The sequence below is a fragment of the Gouania willdenowi genome, chromosome 7, assembly GCF_900634775.1.
Source record: "Gouania willdenowi chromosome 7, fGouWil2.1, whole genome shotgun sequence".
Taxonomy (NCBI): Eukaryota; Metazoa; Chordata; class Actinopteri; order Blenniiformes; family Gobiesocidae; genus Gouania; species Gouania willdenowi.
This window is the reverse complement of record NC_041050.1, coordinates 6,165,903-6,193,715: the sequence shown is the minus strand read 5'-3', so window position 1 is coordinate 6,193,715 and position 27,813 is coordinate 6,165,903. Positions and strand designations below refer to the sequence as shown.

The 27,813-nt window shown below is 36.8% G+C and overlaps 1 protein-coding gene across 1 annotated transcript in view; it reads right to left on the bottom strand.

Annotated features, from left to right (window-relative positions):
• Positions 1–27,813, bottom strand: part of plxnd1 (plexin D1) — a 172,160-nt gene that overhangs the window by 3,183 nt on the left and 141,164 nt on the right. Inside the window, exons 31-35 of the mRNA XM_028454162.1 lie at positions 26,501–26,605; positions 26,238–26,401; positions 25,991–26,138; positions 508–648; positions 320–394 (exon numbers count right to left, since the gene is read on the bottom strand). Of these exons, the coding sequence (XP_028309963.1) occupies positions 320–394; positions 508–648; positions 25,991–26,138; positions 26,238–26,401; positions 26,501–26,605 (633 nt within the window). The remainder of the gene's footprint in view (positions 1–319; positions 395–507; positions 649–25,990; positions 26,139–26,237; positions 26,402–26,500; positions 26,606–27,813) is intronic.

Below are 27,813 nucleotides of genomic sequence, written 5' to 3'. Positions count from 1 at the left end.
TAAAACTGTTTAGAGTTAAACATTTTGATGCACTGTAGGCTCAATTTCTAATAAATCAAAAATCTGAGATGAAGATTTGTGTAGGATTGTCTGAAAATGATCTGTAGCATGTTTGGTGTTAATTGAGCAAAAATTGTGGGAGGAGATTTATTACGTTTTACAGTTTTTGAAAGAAAGTGATGGACTTCATAATGTGCAATAGGTTTAAATGGTATTGGGACTACGTTTTGCAGAAAGTTGCTAATCTGTAGCACGTATGGTTGATTTACTGTGAATTTTCTAATTTTTTGACAGAAAGAAAGAATTGCATATCTCTTACCTGATTACGGTATCTTTTGGCATATTTGTAGATTTCTGTCAAGGCCAGGTTGGTGTTGAACTCATTTCTGTGTTTCTTTGGAACAAACATCAAGAGTGTGTTCAGAAAAGCTTCCATGTAATTACAGTTATTTCTGAAGCCAGATCACTACAGTCAGGGTGTTTAGTGACTCAGACTACTTTACTCACTCTTGACTCCTCTGCAAGGTGAGCGTTCATCTCCTGCTCGCTGAGAGGAGCCATGTCCTGTATCTGCTGGTAGTAGCACTGCACCCGCTTCTTATACTCAGGGATCTCCTTAGCATACAGCAGCTTGTTGGTCGGGGAGTCCTAAAAACACACATTTTAATAAAGGCATTTAAAACTGTGTCGTCTTCTTTTGGACCACGATTACAAGCACCTCTCAATCATTTAACCTTATTCCTTCAACCTCTTTGTATTTTATTTTCTAAAGTCCCGATCTGCAGTCTGAATATATGAGGCTCCCCAGCTAATGAATTCATTTTAAAATAATAATCAAGTTAAAATGATACCAATCCATCACGTGAATGCACTTTAGATGATCGATCTAATTCTGAATAATAAAACTTTGAGTCATAAATGTATTGGGAGTCATTTATATGAACATTAAGCCTCAAACATATAACATTCCTTCATATTAGTGGGTGTCGCCATTTTGGAGAATTCAGCCAATCAGCATTTGCATATCTTGTTGTCTTCACATCAGGAATACTCTACTACTACTACTCTATGGTGAGATGAAAGTAAGGATATGGTAACATTTTCAAAAGCCTCCAAAAAAAGAGCGATAAAATTTAAAACACCTCAAAACGGAGGTAAGGGTATAGTACAACATAAAAACGGTCAAAAAGACATTCAAAAGTCAATAAATTAAGGTAAGGCATGAAAAATGGCGTAAAATTTTTAAACGCCTCAAAAAAGAAGAACGGCATAAAATGTGCAAAAAATTTTCAAATGCCTCAAAATGGAAGTAAGGCTATATATAGTAAGGCATAACATTTGGTGAAAAATTTTCAAACGCCTCAAAACAGAGGTAACGCTATAGCAAGGGATAAAATTTGGTGAAAAATTTTCAAACGCCTCAAAACTAAGTTAAGGCTATAGTAAGGCATAAAAATGGCGAAAAAATTTCAAACGCCTCGAAACGGAGGTAAGGCTATAGTAAGGCATAAATTTTGGTGAAAATATTTCAAACGCCTCAAAACGGAGGTAAGGCTATAGTAAGGCATAAAAATGGCGAAAAAATTACAAACGCCTACGTTTTGAGGCAGTTGAAAAATTTTCATGCCTTAATATGAAATAATGTAAATAGAATTTGTTTGGAATTTTTTTCAGTGTACATATTTTCCCAAAAGCACCTCCCACTGGATTTGAACCCTGCACCTCTTGATCTTCAACTATGTTACTTAACCACCACACCACAGTTTCCTTTGAAAACTCAGGCGAGGAATGTTAGATGGACATTTTTTATGCCTTACTATAGCCTTTCCTCCATTTTGAGGCATTTGAAAATTATTCCCCCTTTTTATGCCTTACTATAACCTTACCCCATTTTGAGGAATTTGAAAATTGACAGGGTAAGGCTTTAGTAAGGAGTAAAAATGGCAAAAGAATTTAAAACACCTCAAAACTGAGGTAAGACTATAGTAAGGCATAAAAATGGCGGAAAAATTTAAAACATCTCAAAACTAAAGTAATGCTATAGTAAGGCATAAAGATGGCGAAATGCCTCAAAATAAGGTCAGGCAAAAGTAAGGAATAAAAATGGCGGAAAAATTTCAAACGTCTCAAAATGGAGGTAAGGCTATAGTAAGGCATAAAAATGGCCAAAAAATTTCAAACGCCTCAAAACGGAGGTAAGGCTATAGTAAGGAGTAAAAATGGCGAAAAAATTTCAAAAGCCTCAAAACTAAGGTAAGGCTATAGTAAGGCATAAATTTTGGTGAAAAAATTTCAAACGCCTCAAAACTGAGGTAAGGCTATAGTAAGGCATAAATTTTGGTGAAAAATTTTCAAAAGCCTCAAAACTGAGGTAAGGCTATAGTAAGGCATAAAAATGGCCAAAAAATTTCAAACGCCTCAAAATGGATGTAAGGCTATAGTAAGGCATAAAAATGGCCAAAAAATTTCAAACGCCTCAAAACGGAGGTAAGGCTATGGTAAGGCATAAAAATGGCCAAAAAATTTCAAATGCCTCAAAACGGAGGTAAGGCTATAGTAAGGCATAAATTTTGGTGAAAAAATTTCAAACGCCTCAAAACGGAGGTAAGGCTATAGTAAGGCATAAAAATGGCAAAAAAAATTCAAACGCCTCAAAACGGAGGTAAGGCTATAGTAAGGCATAAATTTTGGTGAAAAAATTTCAAACGCCTCAAACGGAGGTAAGGCTATAGTAAGGCATAAAAATGGCAAAAAAAATTCAAACGCCTCAAAACGGAGGTAAGGCTATAGTAAGGCATAAATTTTGGTGAAAAAATTTCAAACGCCTCAAAACGGAGGTAAGGCTATAGTAAGGCATAAAAATGGCCAAAAAATTTCAAACGCCTCAAAACGGAGGTAAGGCTATATATAGTAAGGCATAAAAATGGCCAAAAAATTTCAAACGCCTCAAAACGGAGGTAAGGCTATAGTAAGGCAAAAATTTTGGTGAAAAAATTTCAAACGCCTCAAAACGGAGGTAAGGCTATAGTAAGGCATAAAAATGGCAAAAAAATTTCAAACGCCTCAAAACGGAGGTAAGGCTATAGTAAGGCGTAAAAATGGCGAAAAAATTTCAAAAGCCTCAAAACTAAGGTAAGGCTATAGTACGGCATAAAATTGGGCGAAAAATTTTCAAACGCCTCAAAACGCAGGTAAGGCTATAGTAAGGCATAAAGATGGCGAAATGCCTCAAAATAAGGTCAGGCTATAGTACGGCATAAATTGGGCCAAAAATTTTCAAACGCCTCAAAACGGAGGTAAGGCTATAGTAAGGCATAAATTTTGGTGAAAAAATTTCAAACGCCTCAAAACGAAGGTAAGGTTATAGTAAGACGTAAAAATGGCGAAAAAATTTCAAACGCCTCAAAACGGAGGTAAGGTTATAGTAAGGCATAAATTTTGGTGAAAAAATTTCAAACGCCTCAAAACGCAGGTAAGGCTATAGTAAGGCATGAAAATGGGCAAAAAAAAGTTCAAACGCCTCAAAACGGAGGTAAGGCTATAGTAAGGCATAAAAATGGCAAAAAAATTTAAAACGCCTCAAAACGGAGGTAAGGCTATAGTAAGGCGTAAAAATGGCGAAAAAATTTCAAAAGCCTCAAAACTAAGGTAAGGCTATAGTACGGCATAAAATTGGGCGAAAAATTTTCAAACGCCTCAAAACGGAGGTAAGGCTATAGTAAGGCATAAATTTTGGTGAAAAAATTTCAAACGCCTCAAAACGAAGGTAAGGTTATATATAGTAAGACGTAAAAATGGCGAAAAAATTTCAAACGCCTCAAAACGGAGGTAAGGCTATAGTAAGGCATAAATTTTGGTGAAAATATTTCAAACGCCTAAAAAAGGAGGTAAGGCTTAAGTAAGGCATAAAAATGGCGAAAAAATTTCAAACGCCTCAAAACGCAGGTAAGGCTATAGTAAGGCATGAAAATGGGCAAAAAAAAGTTCAAACGCCTCAAAACGGAGGTAAGGCTATAGTAAGGCGTAAAAATGGCGAAAACATTTCAAAAGCCTAAAAACGGAGGTAAGGTTATAGTAAGGCATAAAAATGGCGAAAAAATTTCAAACGCCTCAAAACGGAGGTAAGGCTAGTAAGGCTTAAAAATGGCGAAAAAATTTCAAACGCCTCAAAATGGAGGTAAGGCTATAGTAAGGTATAAAAATGGCCAAAAAATTTCAAACGCCTCAAAACGGAGGTAAGGCTATAGTAAGGCGTAAAAATGGCCAAAAAATTTCAAACGCCTCAAAACTGAAGTAAGGCTATAGTACGGCATAAAATTGGGCGAAAAATTTTCAAACGCCTCAAAACTGAGGTAAGGCTATAGTAAGGCATAAAAATAGTGAAAAAAATTCAAACGCCTCAAAACGGAGGTACGGCTATAGTAAGGCGTAAAAATGGCCAAAAAATTTCAAACGCCTCAAAACTGAAGTAAGGCTATAGTACGGCATAAAATTGGGCGAAAAATTTTCAAACGCCTCAAAACTGAGGTAAGGCTATAGTAAGGCATAAAAATAGTGAAAAAAATTCAAACGCCTCAAAACGGAGGTAAGGCTATAGTAAGGCATAAAAAGGGCGAAAAAATTTCAAAAGCCTCAAAACTGAGGTAAGGCTATAGTAAGGCATAAATTTCAGTGAAAAAATTTCAAACGCCTCAAAACTGAGGTAAGGCTATAGTAAGGCATAAAAATGGTGAAAAAATTTAAAACGTCTCAAAATGGAGGTAAGGCTATAGTAAGGCATAAAAATGGGCAAAAAAAAGTTCAAACGCCTCAAAACGGAGGTAAGGCTATAGTAAGGTATAAAAATGGCGAAAAAATTTCAAACGCCTCAAAACGAAGGTAAGGCTATAGTAAGGCTTAAAATTGGCGAAAAAATTTCAAAAGCCTCAAAATGGAGGTAAGGCTATAGTAAGGCATTAAAATGGCCAAAAAATTTCAAACGTCTCAAAATGGAGGTAAGGCTATATTAAGGCATAAAAATGTGCGAAAATTTTCAAACGCCTCAAAACGGAGGTAAGGCTATAGTAAGGCATAAAGATGGCGAAATGCCTCAAAATAAGGTCAGGCTATAGTACGGCATAAAAGTGGCGAAAAAATTTCAAAAGCCTCAAAACTGAAGTAAGGCTATAGTAAGGCATAAATTTTGGTGAAAATATTTCAAACACCTAAAAACGGAGGTAAGGCTATAGTAAGGCATAAATTTTGGTGAAAATATTTCAAACGCCTCAAAACGGAGGTAAGGCTATAATAAGGCATAAAAATGGCGAAAAAATTACAAACGCCTACATTTTGCGGGAGTTGAAATATTTTCATGCCTTAATATGAAATAATGTAAATAGAATTTGTTTGGAATTTTTCTCAGTGTACACATTTTACCAAAATCACCTCCCACTGGATTTGAACCCAGCACCTCTTGATCTTCAACTATGTTACTTAACCACTACACCACAGTTTCCTTTGAAAGCTCAGGCAAGGAATGTTAGATGGACATTTTTTATGCCTTACTATAGCCTTTCCTCCATTTTGAGGCATTTGAAAATTATTCCCCCTTTTTATGCCTTTCCTCCATTTTGAGGCATTTGAAAATTATTCCCCCTTTTTATGCCTTTCCTCCATTTTGAGGCATTTGAAAATTATTCCCCCTTTTTATGCCTTTCCTCCATTTTGAGGCATTTGAAAATTATTCCCCCTTTTTATGCCTTACTATAACCTTACCCCATTTTGAGAAATTTGAAAATTGACAGTGTAAGGCTTTAGTAAGGCGTAAAAATGGCGAAAGAATTTAAAACACCTCAAAACTAAGGTAAGACTATAGTAAGGCATAAAAATGGCGGAAAAATTCAAACGCCTCAAAACGGAGGTAAGGCTATAGTAAGGCATAAAAATGGTGAAAAAATTTAAAATGTCTCAAAATGGAGGTAAGGCTATAGTAAGGCATAAAAATGGGCAAAAAAAGTTCAAACGCCTCAAAACGGAGGTAAGGCTATAGTAAGGCGTAAAAATGGCCAAAAAATTTCAAACGCCTCAAAACTGAAGTAAGGCTATAGTACGGCATAAAATTGGGCGAAAAATTTTCAAACGCCTCAAAACTGAGGTAAGGCTATAGTAAGGCATAAAAATAGTGAAAAAAATTAAAACGCCTCAAAACGGAGGTAAGGCTATATATAGTAAGGCATAAAAAGGGCGAAAAAATTTCAAAAGCCTCAAAAATGAGGTAAGGCTATAGTAAGGCATAAATTTCAGTGAAAAATTTTCAAACGCCTCAAAACTGAGGTAAGGCTATAGTAAGGCATAAAAATGGGCAAAAAGAGTTCAAACGCCTCAAAACGAAGGTAAGGCTATAGTAAGGCTTAAAATTGGCGAAAAAATTTCAAAAGCCTCAAAATGGAGGTAAGGCTATAGTAAGGCATAAAAATGGCCAAAAAATTTCAAACGTCTCAAAATGGAGGTAAGGCTATATTAAGGCATAAAAATGTGCGAAAATTTTCAAACGCCTCAAAACGGAGGTAAGGCTATAGTAAGGCATAAAGATGGCGAAATGCCTCAAAATAAGGTCAGGCTATAGTACGGCATAAAAGTGGCGAAAAATTTTCAAACGCCTCAAAACTGAGGTAAGGCTATAGTAAGGCATAAAAATAGTGAAAAAAATTCAAACGCCTCAAAACGGAGGTAAGGCTATAGTAAGGCATAAAAAGGGCGAAAAAATTTCAAAAGCCTCAAAAATGAGGTAAGGCTATAGTAAGGCATAAATTTCAGTGAAAAAATTTCAAACGCCTCAAAACTGAGGTAAGGCTATAGTAAGGCATAAAAATGGTGAAAAAATTTAAAACGTCTCAAATGGAGGTAAGGCTATAGTAAGGCATAAAAATGGGCAAAAAGAGTTCAAACGCCTCAAAACGAAGGTAAGGCTATAGTAAGGCTTAAAATTGGCGAAAAAATTTCAAAAGCCTCAAAATGGAGGTAAGGCTATAGTAAGGCATAAAAATGGCCAAAAAATTTCAAACGTCTCAAAATGGAGGTAAGGCTATATTAAGGCATAAATTTCAGTGAAAAATTTTCAAACGCCTCAAAACTGAGGTAAGGCTATAGTAAGGCATAAATTTCAGTGAAAAATTTTCAAACGCCTCAAAACTGAGGTAAGGCTATAGTAAGGCATAAAAATGGGCAAAAAGAGTTCAAACGCCTCAAAACGAAGGTAAGGCTATAGTAAGGCTTAAAATTGGCGAAAAAATTTCAAAAGCCTCAAAATGGAGGTAAGGCTATAGTAAGGCATAAAAATGGCCAAAAAATTTCAAACGTCTCAAAATGGAGGTAAGGCTATATTAAGGCATAAAAATGTGCGAAAATTTTCAAACGCCTCAAAACGGAGGTAAGGCTATAGTAAGGCATAAAGATGGCGAAATGCCTCAAAATAAGGTCAGGCTATAGTACGGCATAAAAGTGGCGAAAAATTTTCGAACGCCTCAAAACTGAGGTAAGGCTATAGTAAGGCATAAAAATAGTGAAAAAAATTCAAACGCCTCAAAACGGAGGTAAGGCTATAGTAAGGCATAAAAAGGGCGAAAAAATTTCAAAAGCCTCAAAAATGAGGTAAGGCTATAGTAAGGCATAAATTTCAGTGAAAAAATTTCAAACGCCTCAAAACTGAGGTAAGGCTATAGTAAGGCATAAAAATGGTGAAAAAATTTAAAACGTCTCAAAATGGAGGTAAGGCTATAGTAAGGCATAAAAATGGGCAAAAAGAGTTCAAACGCCTCAAAACGAAGGTAAGGCTATAGTAAGGCTTAAAATTGGCGAAAAAATTTCAAAAGCCTCAAAATGGAGGTAAGGCTATAGTAAGGCATAAAAATGGCCAAAAAATTTCAAACGTCTCAAAATGGAGGTAAGGCTATATTAAGGCATAAATTTCAGTGAAAAATTTTCAAACGCCTCAAAACTGAGGTAAGGCTATAGTAAGGCATAAAAATAGTGAAAAAAATTAAAACGCCTCAAAACGGAGGTAAGGCTATATATAGTAAGGCATAAAAAGGGCGAAAAAATTTCAAAAGCCTCAAAAATGAGGTAAGGCTATAGTAAGGCATAAATTTCAGTGAAAAATTTTCAAACGCCTCAAAACTGAGGTAAGGCTATAGTAAGGCATAAAAATGGGCAAAAAGAGTTCAAACGCCTCAAAACGAAGGTAAGGCTATAGTAAGGCTTAAAATTGGCGAAAAAATTTCAAAAGCCTCAAAATGGAGGTAAGGCTATAGTAAGGCATAAAAATGGCCAAAAAATTTCAAACGTCTCAAAATGGAGGTAAGGCTATATTAAGGCATAAAAATGTGCGAAAATTTTCAAACGCCTCAAAACGGAGGTAAGGCTATAGTAAGGCATAAAGATGGCGAAATGCCTCAAAATAAGGTCAGGCTATAGTACGGCATAAAAGTGGCGAAAAATTTTCAAACGCCTCAAAACTGAGGTAAGGCTATAGTAAGGCATAAAAATAGTGAAAAAAATTCAAACGCCTCAAAACGGAGGTAAGGCTATAGTAAGGCATAAAAAGGGCGAAAAAATTTCAAAAGCCTCAAAAATGAGGTAAGGCTATAGTAAGGCATAAATTTCAGTGAAAAAATTTCAAACGCCTCAAAACTGAGGTAAGGCTATAGTAAGGCATAAAAATGGTGAAAAAATTTAAAACGTCTCAAAATGGAGGTAAGGCTATAGTAAGGCATAAAAATGGGCAAAAAGAGTTCAAACGCCTCAAAACGAAGGTAAGGCTATAGTAAGGCTTAAAATTGGCGAAAAAATTTCAAAAGCCTCAAAATGGAGGTAAGGCTATAGTAAGGCATAAAAATGGCCAAAAAATTTCAAACGTCTCAAAATGGAGGTAAGGCTATATTAAGGCATAAAAATGTGCGAAAATTTTCAAACGCCTCAAAACGGAGGTAAGGCTATAGTAAGGCATAAAGATGGCGAAATGCCTCAAAATAAGGTCAGGCTATAGTACGGCATAAAAGTGGCGAAAAAATTTCAAAAGCCTCAAAACTGAAGTAAGGCTATAGTAAGGCATAAATTTTGGTGAAAATATTTCAAACACCTAAAAACGGAGGTAAGGCTATAGTAAGGCATACATTTTGGTGAAAATATTTCAAACGCCTCAAAACGGAGGTAAGGCTATAGTAAGGCATAAAAATGGCGAAAAAATTACAAACGCCTACATTTTGCGGGAGTTGAAATATTTTCATGCCTTAATATGAAATAATGTAAATAGAATTTGTTTGGAATTTTTCTCAGTGTACACATTTTCCCAAAATCACCTCCCACTGGATTTGAACCCAGCACCTCTTGATCTTCAACTATGTTACTTAACCACTACACCACAATTTCCTTTGAAAGCTCAGGCAAGGAATGTTAGATGGACATTTTTTATGCCTTACTATAGCCTTTCCTCCATTTTGAGGCATTTGAAAATTATTCCCCCTTTTTATGCCTTTCCTCCATTTTGAGGCATTTGAAAATTATTCCCCCTTTTTATGCCTTTCCTCCATTTTGAGGCATTTGAAAATTATTCCCCCTTTTTATGCCTTACTATAACCTTACCCCATTTTGAGGAATTTGAAAATTGACAGGGTAAGGCTTTAGTAAGGCGTAAAAATGGCGAAAGAATTTAAAACACCTCAAAACTAAGGTAAGACTATAGTAAGGCATAAAAATGGCGGAAAAATTCAAACGCCTCAAAACGGAGGTAAGGCTATACTAAGGCATAAAAATGGCGAAAAAATTTAAATTGCCTCAAAACGAAGGTAAGGCTATAGTAAGGCATAAAAATGGCCAAAAAATTTCAAACGCCTCAAAACGGAGGTAAGGCTATAGTAAGGCGTAAAAATGGCCAAAAAATTTCAAACGCCTCAAAACTGAAGTAAGGCTATAGTACGGCATAAAATTGGGCGAAAAATTTTCAAACGCCTCAAAACGCAGGTAAGGCTATAGTAAGGCGTAAAAATGGCGAAAACATTTCAAAAGCCTAAAAACGAAGGTAAGGTTATAGTAAGGCATAAAAATGGCGAAAAAATTTCAAACGCCTCAAAAGGGAGGTAAGGCTATAGTAAGGCTTAAAATTGGCGAAAAAATTTTAAAAGCCTCAAAATGGAGGTAAGGCTATAGTAAGGCATAAAAATGGCCAAAAAATTTCAAACGCCTCAAAACGGAGGTAAGGCTATAGTAAGGCATAAAAATGGCCAAAAAATTTAAATTGCCTCAAAACGAAGGTAAGGCTATAGTAAGGCATAAAAATGGCCAAAAAATTTCAAACGCCTCAAAACGGAGGTAAGGCTATAGTAAGGCGTAAAAATGGCCAAAAAATTTCAAACGCCTCAAAACTGAAGTAAGGCTATAGTACGGCATAAAATTGGGCGAAAAATTTTCAAACGCCTCAAAACGCAGGTAAGGCTATAGTAAGGCATGAAAATGGGCAAAAAAAATTTCAAACGCCTCAAAACTGAAGTAAGGCTATAGTACGGCATAAAATTGGGCGAAAAATTTTCAAATACCTCAAAACGCAGGTAAGGCTATAGTAAGGCATGAAAATGGGCAAAAAAAAGTTCAAACGCCTCAAAACGGAGGTAAGGCTATAGTAAGGCATAAAAATGGCCAAAAAATTTAAAACGCCTCAAAACGGAGGTAAGGCTATAGTAAGGTATAAATTTTGGTGAAAAAATTTAAAACGCCTCAAAACGGAGGTAAGGCTATAGTAAGGCATAAATTTTGGTGAAAAAATTTCAAACGCCTCAAAACGAAGGTAAGGCTATAGTAAGACGTAAAAATGGCGAAAAAATTTCAAACGCCTCAAAACGGAGGTAAGGCGTAAAAATGGCCAAAAATGGCAAAAAAAAGTCCAAACGCCTCAAAACGGAGGTAAGGCTATAGTAAGGCATAAAAATGGCGAAAACATTTCAAAAGCCTCAAAACTGAGGTAAGGCTATATAGTAAGGCATAAAGATGGCGAAATGCCTCAAAATACGGTCAGGCTATAGTACGGCATAAAATTGGGCAAAAAAATTTCAAAAGCTTCAAAAATGAGGTAAGGCTATAGTAAGGCATAAAAATGGGCAAAAGAATTCCAAACGCCTCAAAACAGAGGTAAGGCTATAGTAAGGCATAAAGATGGCGAAATGCCTCAAAACGGAGGTAAGGCTATAGTAAGGCATGAAAATGGTGAAAAAATTTAAAACGTCTCAAAATGGAGGTAAGGCTAAAGTAAGGCATAAAAATGGCGGAAAAATTTCAATCGCCTCAAAACGGAGGTAAGGCTATAATAAGGCATAAAAATGGCGAAAAAATTTCAAACGCCTCAAAACGGACGTAAGGCTATAGTAAGGCATAAAAATGGCCAAAAAATTTCAAACGCCTCAAAACGGAGGTAAGGCTATAGTAAGGCATAAATTTTGGTGAAAACATTTCAAACGCCTCAAAACTGAGGTAAGGCTATAGTAAGGCATAAAAATGGTGAAAAAAATTCAAACGCCTCAAAACGGAGGTAAGGCTATAGTAAGGCATAAAAAGGGCGAAAAAATTTCAAAAGCCTCAAAACTGAGGTAAGGTTATAGTCAGGCATAAAAATGGCCAAAAAATTTCAAACGCCTCAAAACAGAGGTAAGGCTATAGTAAGGCATAAATTTTGGTGAAAAAATTTCAAACGCCTCAAAACTAAGGTAAGGCTATAGTAAGGCATAAATTTTGGTGAAAAATTTTCAAACGCCTCAAAACTGAGGTAAGGCTATATATAGTAAGGCATAAAGATGGCGAAATGCCTCAAAATAAAGACAGGCTATAGTACGGCATAAAATTGGGCGAAAAATTTTCAAACGCCTCAAAACGCAGGTAAGGCTACAGTAAGGCATAAAAATGGCGAAACGCCTCAAAATAAGGTCACGCTATAGTAAGGCATAAAAATGGCGAAAAACTTTCAAAAGCCTCAAAACTGAGGTAAGGTTATAGTAAGCCGCAAAAATGGCAAAAAAATTTCAAAAGCCTCAAAACGGAGGTAAGGCATAAATTTTGGTGAAAAATTTTCAAACGCCTCAAAACTGAGGTAAGGCTATAGTAAGGCGCAAAAATGGCAAAAAAATTTCAAAAGCCTCAAAACTGAGGTAAGGTTATAGTAAGGCGCAAAAATGGCAAAAAAATTTCAAAAGCCTCAAAACGGAGGTAAGGCATAAATTTTGGTGAAAAATTTTCAAACGCCTCAAAACTGAGGTAAGGCTATAGTAAGGCATAAAAATGGTGAAAAAAATTCAAACGCCTCAAAACGGAGGTAAGGCTTTAGTAAGGCGCAAAAATGGCGAAAAAATTTCAAAAGCCTCAAAACGGAGGTAAGGCTATAGTAAGGCATAAAAATGGCGGAAAAATTTCAAACGCCTCAAAACGGAGGTAAGGCTATAGTAAGGCATAAAAATGGCCAAAAAATTTAAATTGCCTCAAAACAAAGGTAAGGCTATAGTAAGGCATAAAAATGGCCAAAAAATTTCAAACGCCTCAAAACGGAGGTAAGGCTATAGTAAGGCGTAAAAATGGCCAAAAAATTTCAAACGCCTCAAAACTGAAGTAAGGCTATAGTACGGCATAAAATTGGGCGAAAAATTTTCAAACGCCTCAAAACGCAGGTAAGGCTATAGTAAGGCATGAAAATGGGCAAAAAAAATTTCAAACGCCTCAAAACTGAAGTAAGGCTATAGTACGGCATAAAATTGGGCGAAAAATTTTCAAATACCTCAAAACGCAGGTAAGGCTATAGTAAGGCATGAAAATGGGCAAAAAAAAGTTCAAACGCCTCAAAACGGAGGTAAGGCTATAGTAAGGCGTAAAAATGGCGAAAACATTTCAAAAGCCTAAAAACGAAGGTAAGGTTATAGTAAGGCATAAAAATGGCGAAAAAATTTCAAACGCCTCAAAAGGGAGGTAAGGCTATAGTAAGGCTTAAAATTGGCGAAAAAATTTCAAAAGCCTCAAAATGGAGGTAAGGCTATAGTAAGGCATAAAAATGGCCAAAAAATTTCAAACGCCTCAAAACGGAGGTAAGGCTATAGTAAGGCATAAAAATGGCCAAAAAATTTAAAACGCCTCAAAACGGAGGTAAGGCTATAGTAAGGTATAAATTTTGGTGAAAAAATTTAAAACGCCTCAAAACGGAGGTAAGGCTATAGTAAGGCATAAATTTTGGTGAAAAAATTTCAAACGCCTCAAAACGAAGGTAAGGCTATAGTAAGACGTAAAAATGGCGAAAAAATTTCAAACGCCTCAAAACGGAGGTAAGGCGTAAAAATGGCCAAAAATGGCAAAAAAAAGTCCAAACGCCTCAAAACGGAGGTAAGGCTATAGTAAGGCATAAAAATGGCGAAAACATTTCAAAAGCCTCAAAACTGAGGTAAGGCTATATAGTAAGGCATAAAGATGGCGAAATGCCTCAAAATACGGTCAGGCTATAGTACGGCATAAAATTGGGCAAAAAAATTTCAAAAGCTTCAAAAATGAGGTAAGGCTATAGTAAGGCATAAAAATGGGCAAAAGAATTCCAAACGCCTCAAAACAGAGGTAAGGCTATAGTAAGGCATAAAGATGGCGAAATGCCTCAAAACGGAGGTAAGGCTATAGTAAGGCATGAAAATGGTGAAAAAATTTAAAACGTCTCAAAATGGAGGTAAGGCTAAAGTAAGGCATAAAAATGGCGGAAAAATTTCAATCGCCTCAAAACGGAGGTAAGGCTATAATAAGGCATAAAAATGGCGAAAAAATTTCAAACGCCTCAAAACGGACGTAAGGCTATAGTAAGGCATAAAAATGGCCAAAAAATTTCAAACGCCTCAAAACGGAGGTAAGGCTATAGTAAGGCATAAATTTTGGTGAAAACATTTCAAACGCCTCAAAACTGAGGTAAGGCTATAGTAAGGCATAAAAATGGTGAAAAAAATTCAAACGCCTCAAAACGGAGGTAAGGCTATAGTAAGGCATAAAAAGGGCGAAAAAATTTCAAAAGCCTCAAAACTGAGGTAAGGTTATAGTCAGGCATAAAAATGGCCAAAAAATTTCAAACGCCTCAAAACAGAGGTAAGGCTATAGTAAGGCATAAATTTTGGTGAAAAAATTTCAAACGCCTCAAAACTAAGGTAAGGCTATAGTAAGGCATAAATTTTGGTGAAAAATTTTCAAACGCCTCAAAACTGAGGTAAGGCTATATATAGTAAGGCATAAAGATGGCGAAATGCCTCAAAATAAAGACAGGCTATAGTACGGCATAAAATTGGGCGAAAAATTTTCAAACGCCTCAAAACGCAGGTAAGGCTACAGTAAGGCATAAAAATGGCGAAACGCCTCAAAATAAGGTCACGCTATAGTAAGGCATAAAAATGGCGAAAAACTTTCAAAAGCCTCAAAACTGAGGTAAGGTTATAGTAAGCCGCAAAAATGGCAAAAAAATTTCAAAAGCCTCAAAACGGAGGTAAGGCATAAATTTTGGTGAAAAATTTTCAAACGCCTCAAAACTGAGGTAAGGCTATAGTAAGGCGCAAAAATGGCAAAAAAATTTCAAAAGCCTCAAAACTGAGGTAAGGTTATAGTAAGGCGCAAAAATGGCAAAAAAATTTCAAAAGCCTCAAAACGGAGGTAAGGCATAAATTTTGGTGAAAAATTTTCAAACGTCTCAAAACTGAGGTAAGGCTATAGTAAGGCATAAAAATGGTGAAAAAAATTCAAACGCCTCAAAACGGAGGTAAGGCTTTAGTAAGGCGCAAAAATGGCGAAAAAATTTCAAAAGCCTCAAAACGGAGGTAAGGCTATAGTAAGGCATAAAAATGGCGGAAAAATTTCAAACGCCTCAAAACGGAGGTAAGGCTATAGTAAGGCATGAAAATGGTGGAAAAATTTAAAACGTCTCAAAACTAAAGTAAGGCTATAGTAAGGCATAAAGATGGCGAAATGCCTCAAAATAAGGTCAGGCTATAGTAAGGAATAAAAATGGCGGAAAAATTTCAAACGTCTCAAAATGCAGGTAAGGCTATAGTAAGGCATAAAAATGGGCAAAAAAAGTTCAAACGCCTCAAAACGGAGGTAAGGCTATAGTAAGGCATAAAAATGGCGAAAACGTTTCAAAAGCCTCAAAACTGAGGTAAGGCTATATAGTAAGGCATAAAGATGGCGAAATGCCTCAAAATACGGTCAGGCTATAGTACGGCATAAAATTGGGCAAAAAAATTTCAAAAGCTTCAAAAATGAGGTAAGGCTATAGTAAGGCATAAAAATGGGCAAAAGAATTCCAAACGCCTCAAAACAGAGGTAAGGCTATAGTAAGGCATAAAGATGGCGAAATGCCTCAAAATAAGGTCAGGCTATAGTAAGGCATAAAAATGTGCGAAAAAATTTCAAACGCCTCAAAATGGAGGTAAGGCTATCGTAAGGCATAAAATTTGGTGAAAAATTTTCAAACGCCTCAAAACAGAAGGAAGACTATAGCAAGGTATATAAACGGGCGAAAAAATTTCAAACGCCTCAAAACGAAGGTAAGGCTATCGTAAGGCATAAAAATGGCAAAAAACTTTCAAACGCCTCATTACGGAGGTAAGGCGATAGTAAGGCATAAAAATGTGCGAAAATTTTCAAACGCCTCAAAATGGAGGTAAGGCTATAGTAAGGCATGAAAATGGGCAAAAAAAGTTCAAACACCTCAAAACTGAAGTAAGGCTATAGTAAGGCATAAAGATGGCGAAATGCCTCAAAATAAGGTCAGGCTATAGTGCGGCATAAAATTGGGCGAAAAATTTTCAAACGCCTCAAAACGCAGGTAAGGCTATAGTAAGGCATAAAAATGGTGAAAAAATTTCAAACGCCTCAAAACGGAGGTAAGGCTATAGTAAGGCATGAAAATGGGCAAAAAAAGTTCAAACGCCTCAAAACTAAAGTAAGGCTATAGTAAGGCATAAAGATGGCGAAATGCCTCAAAATAAGGTCAGGCTATAGTGCGGCATAAAATTGGGCGAAAAATTTTCAAACGCCTCAAAACGCAGGTAAGGCTATAGTAAGGCATAAAAATGGTGAAAAAATTTAAAACGTCTCAAAATGGAGGTAAGGCTATAGTAAGGCATGAAAATGGGCAAAAAAAGTTCAAACGCCTCAAAACTAAAGTAAGGCTATAGTAAGGCATAAAGATGGCGAAATGCCTCAAAATAAGGTCAGGCTATAGTGCGGCATAAAATTGGGCGAAAAATTTTCAAACGCCTCAAAACGCAGGTAAGGCTATAGTAAGGCATAAAAATGGTGAAAAAATTTAAAATGTCTCAAAATGGAGGTGAGGCGATAGTAAGGCATAAAAATGTGCGAAAATTTTCAAACGCCTCAAAATGGAGGTAAGGCTATAGTAAGACATAAAAATGGGCGAAAACATTTCAAACGCCTCAAAACGGAGGTAAGGCTATAGAAAGGCATAAAAACGGTGAAAAAATTTCAAACGCCTCCTTTTTGAGGCAGTTGAAAACGGGTGAAAAAAAATGTTTAAAGGCCAATAAATGAAGGTAAGGCATAAATAATGGCAAAAAGGCTATAGTAAGGCGTAAAAATTTCAAACGCCTCAAAACAAAGGTAAGGCTATAGTAAGGCATGAAAATGGGCAAAATATTTTCTAATGTCTCAAAACAGGGTAAAGCTATAGTAAGGCATAAAAATTAGTGAAAAAATTTCAAACGCCTCAAAACAGAGGTAAGTCTATAGTAAGGCATAAAAAATGGCAAAACACTTTCATACGTCTCAAAACAGAAGTAAGGCTATCGTAAGGCATGAAAACGGGCAAAACATTTTCAATTGTCTCAAAACAGAAGTAGGGCTATAGTAAGGCCTTACTATGCTAAGAATTAGTGTAAATAGAATTTGTTTTGAACTGTGTACACATTTTCCCAAAAGACTCACCCACTGGATTTGAACACTACCCATCTAGCCCTGTTATCTGACCTCTAGACCACTATTGCCTTGGCCTGTAATGTTATTTTTGTCAATGAGAAAGATGGACATTTTAGGCCTTACTATAGCCTTACCTCCGTTTTCAATTTTCAAACGCCTCAAAATGGAGGTAAGTCTATAATAAGGCATAAAATGTACATCTTTCTGAATTGACAAAAATAACATTCCATGCCCGAGCTTTCCAAGGAAACCGTGGTCTGGTGGTCAGATAACAGAGGGAAAATGAGTACACTGAGAAAAATTCAAAACAAATTCTATTTACACTATTTCATAATAAGGCATGAAAAAAGGCTAAAAAATTTCAAATGCCTCAAAACAGATGAAAGTAAGGCATAAAAACGGGCAGAAAATTGGTATAAAATGGGTGTCACTACTTTGTATTTATCCATTAAATTGTGATATTATCTGTGGGATTGTGTCCTATATCTCCCATTAAAATTGGACAGTTTTGCACAGCATGGCAGATGAGTGTTTGACTATTAAACCATAGCTCTACTGTACATTTGTCTGCACCTCCTTTAACTCATTATATTTGTTTTATACACTATAAGTGTCAGCCTTTAACTTAAACAGTGACTAGCAATTTAAAACAATTATTAATATTCTTCTGACATTCTTGCTTTGCTTGTGTCCTCAGAGTGTAATAAAAAAAAAACCTAATTGTTGGCTCGGTGGAGGACAGTTATTTAGAAATCAATTGACAAATGTTTCCCAGTTTCCCCTGGTTGGAAAACACTGCTCTGAAGAAAGAATCTGTAGCTTCTCCCCAATTCCCAAACACAATGAACACTGTTTTTTCATTTAATAAAAACAAAACTTTCCGTCGGGCAGAGAAATTTCACAACATTCGAGGTAAGTATGAAGTATTAAGAATTTTAATTTCGTTGAACTCAAGACCGTTTAATTCTGCTATCAGGAATCGACTTTGTAAAGATGTTTAGAAATGTATGGCTGTGCATTTCCGAGCATTAATCTACACCTAAAGGGCATGAACTGTGGTTCACAGTATGACTGATTATTTATAAAAAGTGCCAACGAAGCGTGATAAAGACCCCGTCTGCTTAGGCGTGTGTCTTTTCCCACTGCTCCATTTTTCTCCATCACCATAGGTTTTGTCTCTGCTGTCACATTCTCTACACTTATAGCATCAGAACAAAGAGATTTTCATCTCCGCTCCCTCAACAGCACTATTTTCTTCTAGCTGTACCTGAAATATCAGGTAATTTAGTCATTTTGTGTGGCAGACCTGCACTGAAAGGGGTCACGCAGCCCAGTGGGCAGTTTTGTTCCTGGTAATACATCCAGGAACACAAAAGCAAACGCACAACCTCTGGTGATGAGCACATATAGGTGGCTTTGAAATGTTACAAAAAGAAGAAGATATCTGCTGGCTATTTTGGTTCCTCGTGTCAACAACTTCAAACATTCTCTGAAAAATGCTCTGCATAGGAAATGTTTTTGCTATTTTTCTGTCACGGGTATACTGTACGATCCAAGAGGTTCGTTATTCACCTTATGTTCAAAAAATATCTACTCTTCTTTTGTTTCCTCTATAAAGGAGGCAATACTTTCACCTGCGTTTATTCATTTGTTTGTCTGTTAGCAGGATTAAGTCAAAATTAATCAACAGATTTTGACAACATTTTAACCAAAGATAGACCTTAAGCCAGTGTTTTTCAACCTTGGGGTCGGGACCCCATGTGGGGTTGCCTGAAATGTCTAGTAATTGGGAAAAAAAACATATATTTTAAAGTTTTTTGAATTATTATTCAAACAGAAACTCAAACTTAAACAGAAACTTTTCCTTGATGACCCTTTATTCCGTGATTAATTTGTGACTAGAGCTTAAATTAATGCAGAAAATTACAACAAAATTTCTATTTATCTTAAAATAACGAGTAAAAACGTGACGTATTATATGATTATTCTTTGTGTGCGTTTAAAGTGCTTTTTATTGAATATGCAGTTTCTTAATGGCCTCGCATTCCTACTATATAGACCTTACATCATGGATGATTCCATTACATTTTGGAGGGGATCCAGATCAATACACTGATTCTGGATCAGTTTGAAAAAAAAAAAACCTTAACATTTCTATCCGTCATCATTGGTGAAATTTCATAACTTCATATCTCTGTATGTAATAGGGATGTCCCGATACAACTTTTTTCACTTCCGATACGATAACGATATTGTTGGCTTACGTATTGGTCGATACCAATACCGATGCAATATCAGCACAAATCATACATACTTTAATTAATTCACTACAATTGAATAAATATAATATAATATATATCGGAGATTTTAGATGCTGTCCGATAAAATCCAATATTTCTTTTCTGACTGATATCGGACAGATATCCGATTTCAATATTGGATAGAGTCACCCCTAGTACGATCTTTATGAAATTTGACTCATTTATGTTGGGTTGCTTCCTCAATTATCCCACCGTGTTTAATCTAGAACGAATGCAAATTGCGCATTTCATTGCAATTTCTTTTTTTTTTAAATCTGGGTGCCCTTAATTTTGGACCTATACTGTATCATTATTAATGGGGATTTATTTTTTTTACAAGGCTTTTGAAGTGTGAATGGTCATGGTACCATCTACTCTTCAGTTTAATCCAATTACCTCATCGTTACCTCCGCAAAGGAGAATTAGTTCATTTGTTTTTTTTGTCTGTTTGCAGGATTACGTCAAAACTACTCAACAGATTCTGACAAAATCTTAACCAAAGATAGACCTTTACGCCATGGAAGATTCCATTACATTTTGGAGGAGATCTTGATCAATATCAAAAATCAAAAATCCCTATCCCTCATTAATTGCAAAATTTAAATATATGATATCTCGGTGTAATTGACTGTTTGAAAAAAATTGTCTCAGTTACGTTTAGCTGGTTCCTCAATTACAGTATCTCACGAGTTTCATCAGGATCGGATTTGGAAAGCGTATTTTATTGTGATTTTAAAAAAAAAATGGAGGTGCCCATACATTTGGACCTACTGTATCGTATTAATCAGGATTGAAATTTCGGTAACACTTGAAGTTTTATACATAAAGGCTGACATTAACCCTACCTACACCCACTAGAACCCTCCACCTAACCGTAAAAATACCAACATAGCTCCAAAGGTCTCATAATTTAGTAAACGTCATTTAATGACAGCCTTCATGACACCTTATTCATGCTCATTACAGATAATGACAGCGTAATGTCAGCCTTATGTATAAAACTTCATGTAAAGTGTCACTGAAATATCTTTCAAACCTGTAAAGTGTGAATGAGCATGTACCATGATCAGATAACTGCAAATATCTGGCAAAGAGGATATTTGGCGCTTGTTGGAGGTTTGCACACTGATTTCTCTTGTTTTTTTCTGTTTTACGTCTTACATTTCTGAATGTGCAGTGATTTCCACATGTTTCACACAAGCACGCAAAAAATATTGTAGTGACAATTTAGGGACCTGAAGGGATGGCCTCAGATTTATCTACAGTGTCTTTGTCTACCATTGGTTACTCGTTGACTCTGCCTCTTTTATAAAAGATGAGATCAAGAAATAAACCAGTGTGGAAAACTATTGTCACACAGAAATGGTTGAAACTACATAAAAAACCCCAAACTAAAATCAGATGCTGAAGTCAATACTTCAGTTAATACTAAGCTCATTTCAATTTTGACGTTTCAATAGTCCTTTGTTTTCTTCACATTTTCTCCATCTCAGAGGAGAGACACATGCCAGTTATTCCTCCAAGAGAAAAAATGAGCAAATATTTTACCTTTAAAGCTAATTATCTCCTAATATAAGAAGCTTGTGAGTATAATTGGGGGTAATTTGCTGATGACCTGATCTAAGCTAATCTCTGGAGAGACTTAAGAAGAAGGAAGGGAATGGTTTTCTCTGCTCACTACAGGAGGTTGAAACAGTTAGAGAAAGAACAAGAACATTCCAGTCCAAACAACTCTCTACAGCCACCTCTGGTGCTCATTCAAGCAGGAGGAAAACTAGGGGGGGGGGGGACTAAAAGGTTGTGGGCATATTTGTGTTTTTAATGGTGACTTCTGTTGGAAGTGAGGAGGACGATGGCTTTAAGTGGTTTGTGCATGCATTTGTGAGAAAGAACAAGAAAGTAGGACAGTGAAAATAAAGGGGAAAGTAGACGGGCGGCGCAGGTTTTTAACGTTGGAGAGCTCGCTTATGTCGCACCCGAATATTTTATGTCGGAAATGATTTGCATCATCTATTCTGTGTTTGTTTGCAAACTGATGGGCTGCTACGTCTGACGAGCAACCCTCGCTCATCCTGTCTTCAAGGTCACTTCCTGCTGCTCATCCATCTGCCAGTGAACCTCCCTGTGACCCTGAAGACCCTCATGTCCTACACCTCACCAGATTAGCAGGTTTCTCCGAGCATCGCTTCTTTTCGCACCCTAACTCACCCTTTCTGGGCCTCAAACGAATCCGGACGCTTCACTGACCATGGTTACATGATGTTCTTTACATCAGAATTAATTATTCAGAATTAAAGTGATCTGCTTCATGTTTACATGGAAATAGTAATTCCAAATTTAGGTTTATGTGGAAAACAGGTTTATTTAGCTTTATTCAATTCTGCTTTAGGTCTGGGGGTTGGGTAGGGTTCTGATTGGACATGGGAGTGAACGTGACATATTCACGTCTGTCGGAAAAAAATACACAACATACCTTTTCTTTTTGGCTACAACATGGAAGACCACATAATAAGAATCGTTTTCACTTTTATTTTGATTGTAGTTTTGAAGTAGCAGCTCGATAATAATACGGTTTCACTTTGACTGCTCAGGAATAGAAGGGAGATAGAAGATCATACTTTGGTCAATCAAAGCCAGTGGGAAATGCAACAGCTGCTCTACCAGGATTTGGAGTGGAAGGAGAACTGTATAATGATCCGTGCGTAATTAGCAAAGCTCTGTAATCTGGTGCAAGGCTTCGTGCCCCGATGAAGCCTGTTCTGTTTGCCGATGTCCGTGTGTGTGTCTTCAGTCTGTGTTTCTGTGTGAATGTCCGCATGTTTATGTTTCCATTTGTCCACTCTTTTATTATATTCATGTCTTCTAAGGCTCTTGTTACAAAAATAGTCTCAGCTCGAGTCCAGGCAGCCATCTTGGATTATGTCATCACCAGCGCCTCATCACACAGAACGACCATAATGAATTTCAAGCAGAACTGAATGTTTACAATATTGAGGAATTATTTAATTCGGAATTCAACTTGGAATAAACCAGCCACCTAATTCGGGTTTAGGTTTAATTCTGAATTACCATTTTAATTTGGAATTAAATGTTTACAAAGTCAGTTTGAAGAGGATTTAACTTTTATTCTGATTTAAAGGGGAATTAAAGCTCTCATGTAAACGGGGCCAGTGTTGTCCTTTAAAAACACACGCAGGAGTCAACATCTAAAATGTGAAGTTAGGATGAGCCCCTCTCCTTGATCTCCAGGAGATAACAGGACCATATCCTTGAACCCGGTGCCTCCACAGTGTGAGGGCCAGATGTGCCACATTAATGAGGAAGCTGACACGTGAAAACAAAACCCGACACTGGAGCTTTCAGGCTCTGCAGGTATAGGTCTCTGCCTGTATAAGCATGAGAATATTAAACTCTGGGTGCATGGGCTTTCTGGCACTGAAGTGAAGTATATAAATCAGACTGTTTCTGTGAAAGAAGAGCATTATTTGATGAGTCCTCGACTCCCTCCAGGGAGGAAGCCAGTCAGAGAGAGGCAGGAAGCAGAGCGTGCTCAGGGTCACGCTGTCTGAAGGATGAGACGGATTTGTGAGCAGAGAGGACATTGACATGCACCCGCGCATGCACGGACACGCAGACAAACAAACGCTTATGCACGCAGATACACACACGCATGCTCGTGCACAGCAGAGAAAGAGATCCCCGGCGCTCGCGACCTTGGATCAGCCGAGTGGGCTGAAATAACACGAGGAGAGGTAGATGGAGCTGACAGGCTGAAGGCTCAGGGATGAGGGTTCACTGGGGGACTAAAGAGGTGTGTGTGTCCGTGTGTGTGTGTCCATGTGTGTGTGTAGGTTTCAAACACATACTGCAAGAAGTTCCACTGATCCACACTGACATAATAATTCATGTTTACAACCAAATTCCTTTATGAACTTTTCAGAATTAGCAAAAGGGAAAGTGTCCATGTCTATCACTGCATCACCTTTTCTTACAAACTTTAACAGGTTGCCTAAAAAACACATCAAATGAAATTAATGACATAAAAATTACTTAAAGATCCATCAATGACTAATCGAGATATGACATTTTTATATCATTATAATGATCAAGATCCTCTCCAAAATTTTATTGAATTTTCCATTTTATTTTTGGTTCAAAATCTGTAGTAGCGTCGGTGTGCGAACAAACAAACAAATCAACATCGGGGAAAACATGACCTCCTTGGCAGAAGTGACTTTAAAATAAAAACTATATCAAGGTATAAAAATAATATTCAGATACACCAACGGCTTCTTTTCACAACAAAAGCTGTTTCCAGGGCATTGGGGCTTTCTATTAATCTACTGGAGTAAATAGCTAGAAATAGCAGCAAGAGCAATCACATTAATTGCCAATCTGATTAAATCACACTATATAACCATCTTAATCTGATAAATTGAAAAACAGAAAATAAAATCCTCTGCTTCTTTTTTTAGTGTCCGTGTCACTGGGATTATCTCATCTCTCAGTGGGACTGAACAAAATAATTTAAAAAGTGTTGACGTCACCACTGGTAATGTTTTTCCTGCTAAAGTGTCATCATGTCTGTCTTCACTGTGAGAAAACCAGCAGCGACATTTATACCTGCTTAGGAGTGAGGCCAATGTTTGCATTGTGTTTAATCCTTTTTTAACCACAAAGAACACGTATGGATTTAAGAAAGTAATCAGTAAATCATCACGTAGGAACCTTATTGTTTTACCATATGGACACTATTGTCATTTTATATCAAATCAACAGGCAGTAAATCATAGTAGGATGGTAAGCTTTTCTGTGTGGTTTGCAATGGGCCAGTAAAGGGAAGGAGCCTTGCTCATGGGCACACAGTGGATTCAAACCAGTTCAAACTTCAGTTACAAGTTTATGGAAAGTCATCTGAGCATAAATGTGATATCGGTGATATCAACCAGTTAAGCTCTACAAGTACTCAAATGTGGTTTATAAGTGTACGAGTACACTTTATTAGTGAAATGAAACATGTCACTAGTACTGCAGGTAAGAATGAAATGCTAATAAGAGGGTGGGAAAAACAAATTCAGGCTTGCTCCTGGCTTTCAAAAATATTAAAACCAACCAGGGTGCTGGATTTGATTATATTCCCTTCTACTTCATTTGCATTAATAATAAATAATAATAATATCTTTATTCTATATAGCGCTTTTCAAAAAACTCAAAGACAATTTACAATGAAAGTACAGACAATAAAAAGAAAAGAGTACATGTAATAAATCATGAAAGTTTAAAGAGCCATTTTAACATTAAAAGTCATATGATAAAGTAGTTTTAGCAGTAAAAAGCAAGGACTTTTAATTTGAAAAAGTCCAGAATGGTAAAGTTTTGAATGTCTTGAGATAGTGAGCATTAGTTCTACTAGTACTACTAGTGAATCTTCTGGCTTTACTAGTAGCACGAGTAGACTACAAACAGTCTACTAGTACCACTACTGAGATTCTGAGTGTACTACCAAACGAAAGTATTGTTTTACTATTACATATTTTAGCAGATTTAAGCAAAATCCTCTCCTAGTAGACAATTTTGCCTTACTAGTCGTACTAGTTTTTGTGAGTAACACGTACTGGTACTTCTCGTACTACTACTCACACACTCGTATGCCAAAAACCTTTTACTGGTAGAACGAAATTTTAGTTTACAGTACTAATACTAGTACACTCAAAATCAAACTAACAGGACGAGTAGACTGTTTGTAGTCAACCAGTTCTACTAAAGTCAAAAGATTAATTACCTAATGCAAATAAAGTAGGAGGGATTATAACCAAATCCAGCTCCTTGATTGGTTGCAAAATTTTCGAAAGCAAATAGAAACCCAGAGTTTGCTTTCCTCCGGCCCCCTTTATTAGCATATAAAGCTAACGAGTAGTAAAGTGTACTTGTGCACTAGAAAACCAAAATTGAGTACATATACTCCAAATTTGAGTACTGTTTGAGTCTATGGTTGACATCTATGGTTGATATCACTGATATCAGATTTTTTTCCCATCAAAGTCCACTTATTTAACCATTAGGTCACCACTGTCCATATGTCACTGTCCTGTATCACCTCATAGATAATTGACTCCTAAACTTTGACATGTATGATGAATGTCGAGGCACATTTCTTTTCCTTTTCCGTGGCCTACTGAAAGAGTAGAAGACCTAAATGGTCTTGTTATTTACCTGGTTACACCCTGAAATCAATGGGGAGAAAATAAAAAGATTATGTTTGTATTTTCCATCCATTTATTTTCAGACCCACTTTGTCCTATTTCTAAAGGGTGCCCGTCCATCAAAGGGAGACATTCATTCAAATAGACAACCACTCATTTCTATGTGCAGTTTAGAGACTCCAACCAACCTAACAGATTGTGGGAAGAAACCAGAGCACTCGGAGTAAACCCATGCAAGGACGGGGGAACATGCAAACTCCACACAGAAAGGACCCAATTGTCCATCCTGGAACTTAAAACTAGGACCTTCTTGGGTTCCGGGTTCAAGCCCAGATCCTTGCTGTGAGGTAGACGTGCTAACCACTAAGCCACTGTTCTCCCTAGTGTGTATTTTGTACCAATTAATCATAGTGTTCCCATATAAGTAGCTTTTCTCCTGGCAAGTTTAAATTTCATAATAATAGTTAAAAAGAAGATTAATTTTAGGAACAAAAGAAGACTAAAGTAAGTTATGGGGCCTGGGCTCACCTTTCCGAGTTGCAGGTCAGATATGGAGCAAGCATCAATGAAGGCTTGTGCGATGACAGACAGACATGCATCCATGTGATCCGTCTTATCGATGTCAAACACAAACTGAGGATTCTTCAGAATGTTCACCCAGAACCTCAGAGGCAAACTGCACACAGGCCGACAGGAAGAGATTTGTGGTTAAAAGCCTTGGACTTTTTCCTTCAGGCTGAACAAAGGGACCTTCAGTCACTGTGGCGATGGCTACCTGTTGGTTTTCCAGATGTGCAGGGTGTCTGGGTCTGTGATGCCTCTTTTGTCAGCCTGCTCCTCCAGGAAGTCAAAAAAGTATTTAATGGCCAGAGGGGGGCGGTCTGCAGGGATGCAGAGGATGGCCTGAAAAAGGTCATCGAGGAACTTCTGAAGCGTTCCCTGTGAAGGTAAATAAACATGTCGATAAATGCACAGCAAAAAACACGCAAACTGGCTTGAAATGTGTTTTTATTTGGTTTGTGGGGGGTTTCTGTTTACCTTGGTGGACAGAAGGCGTGTCAGGTAGATTTCAGGCAGGACCTTCTTGCGATGGCTGTGCCTGTGTGACCTTTTGGACTCTATAGGCTCATCGTGAGGTAGGACCTGGAAAACCAAAGGTCAGCATTACCTCACCACTGAAGCTGAAGCAAAAACAATAGAGACACTCTTACAGTTCACTGCTGCTGTTTCTGCTGCATGAGCATGAGTTGTCAGGGGTGGGGGAGATTTTCTGTTTCTTACATTAAACAAAACCAAAAACCACAAGCGGGTTTTCTGAGTTACTGAATAATAAACAGAATGAGGAAGTGACGGTAGTTGGGAAATCTCTCTTTCCTCACAGAGCATGGGATCCTGTCTCACTGACTCATCAAAATGTCAACAGTTTTAGGAGAAAGAGCCAAACAGGACAATTCTACCTACTTTTGTCAAGAGGACTATACATTTCTCTCCTGCTCTAGAGAAGAGGATTAGGGCCATTTTATATGAGAAAATAATTTTGAGAATAAAGTTGAAATATAATGTTGAGATTAAAGTCGAAATTTCAGAAATAAACTCAAAATACAATATTGTGAAATAAGTAAAAGGTTTGCAAATAAAGTCAAATCTATGGACCATTTTCTATTTAGACAACAGTCTCCATCTAAACTGGCCCTAATCTGTTTCCGTAGCTCCTCAGTAACCCCAGACGGACTGAATGCTCCACCTCTTCTAAACTTGACTAGGTTTTTCATTCTGAACAGATTAAGTTTTTGGAAATATTGCTTCAAAGTCCTTAAAGAGATTACAACACTACATTTATGAACTAAAAGAGAAAGAGTAACACTTCACTTGAAGTTTCATACATAAGGCTGACATTACGCTGACATTAGCATAAGGTGTCAGGAAGTGCTAAATTACGTCACCTTTTGCTATACTCTGACACCTTTGGAGCTATGTTGGCATTTTTTGGGTTAGGTGGAGAGATCTAGTGAACATTTTTCCCAATTACAATTAAATTGAGATTATTTTTCATCCCCTGAAATTCAATTACGTTCTCAATTACTAAAGTTCAATTACAATTAATCACAAATACTGAGTCTAAATAACCATAAAATGTATTTTTCTTCTTGTGTTAGCTTTCTGTTAGCGTCTCTTATGATAACTGGGCACTTTTTACCACTCATGTCTTAAATCAGCTTTAAAATACACTAAAACAATTATCCTCCATCTAATTTGTTTCTCATTTAATATTTAACTACATGTCTGAGCCAGTTTTGTGTTAAATTAAATTATAATTGACAGTTTTTATATAATTTTCATGCCAATTACAA